Genomic DNA, 8592 nt, shown 5'->3' with positions numbered 1-8592 from the left:
AAGAAAATAAAATATAAATATTTACCTTAAAAATTTTTGATTTTCATTTAGAAGGTTGTATAGGTTATGCAAGTGAAATTCAAAAACTGTAAAATTAAAAAAATTATTTCTAATCTGAATATGAAAATCAAATTGCACTCAGACAAGACAGAATCTGAGTGAAACTAAAATAAATTCAGAAACAAATTAGTAGAATATGTAATTAAAAATACACAACACACAAATAATTATATATACACTATTCATATGTTTATATATACACTGCAAACACGCATATATATATTACACTATTTTTGAAATGTTTTTTTGTTTGTTTGTTAAGCACTAAGCAATCTGCTATGTCTACCATGGGGATTGAGCCCCAAATTTTAGTGTTATAAGCCTTCATGCTTAAACTAAGCTATTTGGGCGAGTTTTATTCAAATGAATGCTCAAGGGTGTCGAAACTCTCAATTAATTTTAGTACTTATTTTCTTAACCTTTTAGTTTTAAACACATGTTGTAATATGAAACATATATGTCATTAGTTTAAAACGGCAGAAATAAAGCTCAAACGATAGCAAACTGTATATTATAGTTTTGAACAACATCAATTCTTATCTAACAGAAAAATAAGATAGTTGCAAACAATCTTATGATGCTAGGTTTGAAAAAAATAGATTGTTGATGTAGTCTAAAATGGATTAGAAATATGACACATGAAAGAAAGACTAAAAATGTATATATACATATAAAATAAAAAATACATCAAATTATATTAATACACAAAATAATTGACAAAGTTTATGATTACATGTACAGCAGTACAGAAGACAAATCAGTGTTTATAAAAAATGTTTGTGCCTTTTTTTAAAAGATACAGATTATAGTTTTGAAATAATATACTTTATGCAAAATATATACTAATACTCAACTTCCAAAAGTTCAATATAAATAAAAAATTCAAATTAACATTTAAAATTTTTCCTTAGAAATTATTAAAACAGTTTTATCATTATGATAATGGTGAGTACCAAACATACGAATCCACTCTAAACTGAAAACAAAGTAAGTTATAACATACTGTGCATGCTTTAGCTTTTCTTCCACCATGAAAGATACAGCAGGAACCATCTCTGTATTTACCACATAAGAGACTGCTTGAAGACCCATACAAATATTAGCTACATTTGTGCTTCTGATGTCCTGCAAGATAATCAGTGACAAGTAATCTGAGAACAAAGGTATAAATATAGTATAATTAAGCATTTAAAAAAGCATGTTATACATGTATACATAATATACACACACACACATGCTGTCAATTTTTTGACAAAATGTAATGAGCCACGGCCAAACTGAAGAGAAGGGCATTGAACTAGTAAATTACCTTCCAGTGCCAAAAATGAAGAAAATGAAGGCATGTCTGATCAAGCATCCTGTATATCCACTTTTGTCATCCAATGACACTGACAAAGAATTTGATGTAACATTCTCATATTTTCTATTTTGAAATGAAGAGTCTCCAGGTAAACAACTGAGTTGTGTCCATGATAAGTTTCTAATCCCTAATCTCATGGGAACTAAAAAAAATTGGAGTTAAAAACATGGAGATGCATGAGAAATTATTTTGATTGCCCCTTCCTAAATAAGTCTGACACTTACTGATCCAGAAAATGTAAGTGAATTGGATCAGAATAAAGACAAAAATAACAATGGTTGAAAAGAAAGAGGAGGGTGATGATGAAACAGATAACAGATGGTAAAGATCAAACTGAACGATTTGTCAAACTTAAGGATCCTGAAGCCAATAATCCCACAGAAGTATAAATGATCCAAGATGGCCCCCAGAAGTCCTGGTGGTGAAATCCTGCTGCTGAATGGGCCAAGACTCACATTCTTACTTCTACATTTGACTAAACAGGATGGTTAAATGAAACAAGAAGTAGCAGATGTCAACTGAGAATTTAATAAGGGAGACAATGCTGGAAGACAAATTGTATATGCTAGTCATCTCAAAGTAGAACAACCAGAAAAATAGTCAAGAGGCTTGTTCTTCTACATCATGAAAGTATACTTGAGAATGATAGAGAAAAATATTATGAACACCAAGAAATACCAAGAGTAAGGTATGATTGTATTTACCAATTATATCACTTGCTGTGAATTGTCAAAATTTTCCTTTTTTGGCAATGATTTCAGTCAGGCTTTATAACTGATTATTTTAATGTGTAAAAATAACTGTTTAACCAAACTTCTTGAAACGTTGATACATAATGAAGCCCAAATAAAACAGCATCAGCAGAAAACATTAATGGTAATGAAACTAAATGCATAAGTGTTTCCAGGTAGATTTGATTCACAAATAAATAATGTTTTTAATATATCAAAGGTCTAGATTATTATGTCACCTGGTAGCTTACAAAATAATATATTTAAAAAACGTTTCTCTATTTAACAATACATTTCTAATCAGTATCACTTCATCTATCAGTTTATACAGTTTCTCAGCTACAATGATTGTTATCAGGTTTGTCACTTAACCATTTTTCTATCATTGTGTATATATTTTTCTGTAGGGGCTAAACAGGCTTGCTTGATTTATTGTTGATATTTCTGTTTTCACTCAGTCTTATCAATGGTTAACTGGCTTTAAGTAGAATCAATAATAAAAAGAAACTACGAAATAATTTTATAAACTTTTCCTGAAAATATATTGTGGAGGTGTAAATATGCCATATTAACTATAGCTATACAAAAGAAATAGTTTCATTTTGAGATTAAATACTGACTATAAGCAATTTTTTTCTTACAAGTTATAGCTTTTATAATAAGGAAGAATATTTCTTAAAACAGGTACAATGTTTCAATCACTGGTGTGATGATACTTGAGAATGATCACACCAATGATCGAAACATCATACCTGTTTTAAGAAATATTCTTCCTTACTGTAGAAGCTATAACTTGTAATCAGAATGTACAAAATAAAGTTATTCCTCAAAAAACATGTTACCATATACAGTAACAAAGTTTATATCACTTTGTTAAAAGTTTAAAAACACCTAATGAATAAATGCTGTTTTATCCCATTAAATTTTCCATTAAGTCAAAAAATAAAACAAAAAAAAAGTCACTCCCTGGAACATAAACTAAATGAAAATTCAGCATAGTTAAAAGTTTCTACAATGCCATTTAAATAAAAATCATTAAAGAAACAAGGAAGCATAAAGTTGTAACTTTCTAATCTCGTGATGTCGCATTACTAAAATCTTATCAGTCCTACACAGGTGTAATACAGGTACCAACAATATTATGCTTGTTGTTGAACATGTTTCACGAAACTAGAAATTCCATTAGATTAAGAAATTCCTAGTCAAATATATTCTAGTTTACAACATATTTTAATTAATACAGTATTCAAGTATATGTTTTTATTTATTAAATACAATTCAAATATTTGCTATGAATTTATTAGTTGCATTGCATATAGCTGTAATCAAGATATGCTTTACATCAACTTACTTTTGGTAGTTCATAAATTGGTAATTCATCCAAATTTATTAAGATGAAAACTAAAAAATGTATTCACCATCTGAGAGAGTACAAAATAGGGGTGTCAACAATAAAACAATTTTTTGGGCAATGAAGTTGCCACAGCATCTTTATGTATTAAGATAAAATATATAAAAGCTTAACCCTATCGCCCCGGGTACCCTTAACTGCTCATGACACAAAGTTCTAGTGTCTTACATTCAAAATGTTATTATACTACTTTTTTATTTACGTTATACCAATTAGAATAGCATAAAATCTAAGCTAATAATCCATATTTTAATAGTATACAAGTTTGAAGTTTTAATTCTACGAGGTAATATTTTAAAAAATCATGAATTTCCACTAGTGTGACCAACGTGACACATTTTGTTTTAGGCTGTCATCATCCCTATTTTATCCATCACCCCTCAAAAATGTATAAAATTAAATGTAAATTACTCTCTATAAAATCATTATTGCTCAAACCAACCATAATATTTATAGTCTTCAATTTTGTTTGGTTACAGAGCTATTGAATAGAAAATCAGACCCCTCCTGCCACACCCAGCTGTCATCCTCTCTTTCACAATTCGTTGATAGTTCTCTCTCTTACATTTCATTATACATTACCTATAACCAATAGAAAGTCAAGGTTTACATCTATCAAATGATGTATTTCATAACGTTGTGTTCTGAACAGATAATCGTCAATTTCGCTCATAGTAGCAACATAATTCCCATGGGAAAGTTTATGACTAGCTTGGATGAATTTGACTACTTTTTGCATGTTATTAGTCTATATTCTTTGGTGCATTATTTAATTAAATAAAAATTAAGTGCATTACTATCTATAGTATAAAAAATTAGAGTTAACTCTCCTCGAAACCCAACAGCACGGAAAAAGTAGATTGGGTAAGTACTTTATTTCTTGTTTTTCATATTTATTCTTTATTTATTATTGTAAAAGTAACTAAAATCTAAAAATAAAGATCTTTTTAAGTTGTTTAAGAGTAGATTAGGTAAAATAAGTAATAATAATATAATTAAAATGGTTCACAAGGCACGTGCGAGCAGCTCGTGGGTAATATAATTTGATAGCGTAATGTGAGCTGTACGTTCACCTAGTGATTTACAACTTATAATGGCACGGATAGTAGACAAGGTTCAAAGGGCAATAAAACAATCAAATTCAATTATAAATAAATGTATAATGTTATGAACTTAGAGCTACTTAGGATAAACAAATGTTGTTTCATGTTACAATTTGAAGTCATTCTTGAAAGAAAAATGGGTAATTTAGGTTTATTTTGATTTTTTTTTTTTTGGTGGTTACGAGGTTGGTCAAATTGACCAATCCCATTTTGAGATAGGATAGAGAAAATAACAGATAAACTATAATGTTTTACTGAATAAAAACGGTTGAAATGCATTTAGGAGGTTTTAGGGATTACACAAAGGAAATTTGAGATTTCTGAAATGAGGAAAAGTATTTTTAATTTTAACATGAAAATTACTTTTCACGAGGATTATTCAAAACAAATACTCAATATATTCATGGACAAATCTTTATTAAAAATAATTCACTAAGAAATACGAGTTTTTGTATGTGAAAGATTGCCAAATTTCATGAAGATATACCCACTATAATGAGAGTTATAAGTATTAAATATATAAAGACTCTAAATGAGTACAAAAATGTCACATGGTCGGTCAAATTGATCAAGCCCATATTGAAAGTGTTAAAGCATAAGTTGAAGAACATTATCATCTCTCATTGTACTTCATTCAAATATTATTCTGCATAATTTAGTATCAGAAACTACTGATGAATGGTATGAACAGAATAAACAAAATTTCAACAAAGTTCACCAAGTCCTAAATCTGCAGTTTGATATTGATACACTAAATCAAGTCTCTCTCTCTCTCTATATATATATATATATATATATATGTGTGTGTATGTATGTATATGTATCAGTCTAGGCTCCACAACCCTTTAATTATATCAGAGTTCAACAACTTAAAATTTCAATACATCTTGCAAGAAACAACAAAAATACATTAATTTATAACTACTAATTAACTGGAAATCTGTGGTAGTCAATCTACCATTTAATATACAGAAGTTGAGTATGTTATATTAAAACATGCAAATCAGCAAGACACATGATGCCCACACCTGATATAAAGTCGCTGAGGAATGGTATATATCAGAATTACATTTTAACACTGTTTTGAATTTTGTAGGTTGTGTGATGTCACCAAAACTGATCAATTTTGGGAAAGATATATAACAGCCCTTTCTGATGCAAAATATTCATACATTCATATCATAAAGATGTGTTCATAATGGGAATTTAGATATTCCCAAAATGGAAATATCACTTGCACTTAATGGCATTGGAAAACAAAGGAATATGGATCAACTTGGTAACGAGGACCAAACAGAAAGAGACCTGCAACAAGTCCTACCCAGTTGTGAGAAGCAATGTACAATGTAAGTGAAATTCCATGAACAAAAACATTAGTGACCAAAATTATCCACATGTCCCAGTCAGCAGCAAACAACATAATCAAGAAGGATTTCCATCTGAAAATGAGGCCAATGGGATATGGATTCACCAAGATAAGGCTTCCATTTATAACTCCCATTCAACTGTTGAATATCTCAAGCAGTTGGAGAATGAAATGGGTATTCATACTGTTCCATACAAAGACATACAGGTAAAATAGCTGGATGCATTGTCTATGGATTTTTGTAAAATTGGATGGTTGAAACATGATTTGGGAAAGCATTGTCCTCATACACTAGATGGATTATGCAAAGTAAGTAGGAAGGAATGCTGTGTTTTAGACATAAATAACTTATGACAAAGCCTTTTGCAGGATGCAGACAGAGTATGACCAGGCATGACCTCGTGAGCTGTAATGACATGGTGAGACTCCAAAATAATTTTAATATAAAATATTCAACCCTCAATATTGCTGAGTAAAGGTTTTATGCGTATTAATTCAAGAAGTAATATCAAAATATTTATAAATAAGTTTCCCAAAATGCCTTCAAATATTATTTTGCTTTTAAATTTTAACACAAATAGTGATATATTCCAAGGAAATACTTGCACATGCATCATACTATAGAGTAAATGGTTGACTAATCCCCAACATTTTAATATTTGAAAAATTTTTCAAAAACAATTCCAATAAGAGATTTTTTTTTAATTCTTCGAGACATAGTCTATAACAGCTAAAATAACTTGGAAGATCCATGTTCAATACACCAGCCCCTGACTATAAACTCTAGTAATAAGATCACTATACATAACACTCTATCCTATTAACTCAAATAATTTTCACTAACCTACAGTACTTATGACTACTGTGATATGTCATATCAGAGAGTCAAGGTCTTGTGAACTTCTGCACTCTTAATGGTTAATTCAAGCATTGCCACAAAGTGTGAATATTACTTTTCATACAACTGCATTGTGTTCTGGCATTACTTCCTAATATAAGCTAGCTCTAAAAAATTTAAAATATGTATTAAAAACTACCTGTCATTCTATATTTCAGATGACAGCATTGCATGTTAAGATATATCTTATCTTTCTTTTACATTACTTTTCACATTAAAATGCATACAAATGAAACTTGAAGGCTACATAACAAGTATATCAAGTGTTACAACAGTTAAATTTTTTGCAGGGAGGAAGACATGGAACAACTGTGCTCAACCAAGGAACCAGGATGAGACCACTCTGCATTCGGAATTACGAGGAGATAGTGGACTTCCTTCCATGAACAATATACTGACCAGATGTTGACCAAAATGAAGGTTCATACGCATCCCAACTGGATAGCTGAGCAGCAAATCTGAACTGGTATTATGAGTACACTCCTACATAGGATGATGCCGCTCCTACTGACATCTGGAAAGAAACATCCAAGGCCCCAGGTAGGAAGGCCCCAACTTTGCCATCTAATTCACTCTAACACTCTGGAAAAAAATCCTCTGTCCACCACCCCAGTGACTGGAAACCTGGTGTGGTAAGGACTCCCTATGGGGGGGGGGGGTAATACAAATTGGGGAGCTCTTAGGAACAGTGCTCTTGAAACAGTGCAATAGGTGAGCCAAGTTCCCTAAATTTTTAAAAGCAAACTGACCACGATTTATTCAATCCCATGATCAGCAGGGGCAGACAGGACCCCCATATGCTTTACTCGTGATAATCCACGAGTGGCAGTCCAGCATAGTATGGTAATACCACCTGGTGAGCTCCAAGGTGGTCTTATCAAAAATCTCATTTATACAGATTCTGTGGCATCCAGTAATAATTATAGTTAAATAGTGGTTGCTAGTGCAGAATTAGTTTGATAAAAGCGCACCTTTCTGGGCAAGAGAGAGATCCTGTGAAAACAAGGTAAGAGACCCTGAAAGGTAGAAACAAAAATACTCACCCCTCTGGATAATCTAGCAGAAATAGTTAAGATAGCTGCTGGGGGTAGACAAAAACCCTCAGATGAAGAGACTGACAGATCAGGCAAATAATGTGAGATAAAGGTATTGGGGGAGGTCCACATACTAGTCCTCACAATGACCTCCAGTAGGCAATTCAGCCGTGCTGCTAAGGACATAGTAAAGAGAAATCTGATCAGATGTGACTCACAGAAGATAGTGTTATCTAGTATCTCTATAAATATAAGTGCAGGCAACAAAACCTTTTAGACCCTCACTCAACATGACCAAGATCAAAATCTGGTTGGACAAAGAGAGAAAGAGTTAGCCCTAATTTTTTTTATACTATAGATAGTAATGCACTTAATTTTTATTTAAATAAATAATGCACCAAAGAATATAGACTAATAACATGAAAAAGAAGACAAATTCACTTACCTCTCAAAATTTTCCTGGCTTTCTAGCTATGCAACAAGAGCTGTTACACATTCATCCAAGCTAGTCATTAACTTTCCCACTGGAACTAATCCTGTACTGTGAGCCAAGCTGACGATATTCTGTTCAGAATACAATTTGATAGATGAAAACCTTGACTTTCTATTGGTTATAGGTAATATATAAT

General features: G+C 31.3%; 1 protein-coding gene across 2 annotated transcripts in view; it reads right to left on the bottom strand.

The window, feature by feature from the left end:
• Positions 1–8592, bottom strand: part of LOC106458750 (AP-4 complex subunit epsilon-1-like) — a 92916-nt gene that overhangs the window by 68333 nt on the left and 15991 nt on the right. For both annotated transcript variants that reach the window (XM_022385062.1, XM_022385063.1), the window contains exon 6: positions 1064–1185. In XM_022385062.1, coding sequence (XP_022240770.1) covers positions 1064–1185 — 122 coding nt within the window. The remainder of the gene's footprint in view (positions 1–1063; positions 1186–8592) is intronic.

This window comes from Limulus polyphemus, unplaced genomic scaffold, assembly GCF_000517525.1.
Source record: "Limulus polyphemus unplaced genomic scaffold, Limulus_polyphemus-2.1.2 Scaffold509, whole genome shotgun sequence".
NCBI classification, from domain to species: domain Eukaryota; kingdom Metazoa; phylum Arthropoda; class Merostomata; order Xiphosura; family Limulidae; genus Limulus; species Limulus polyphemus.
This window is presented reverse-complemented; position numbering and strand designations above follow the sequence as displayed.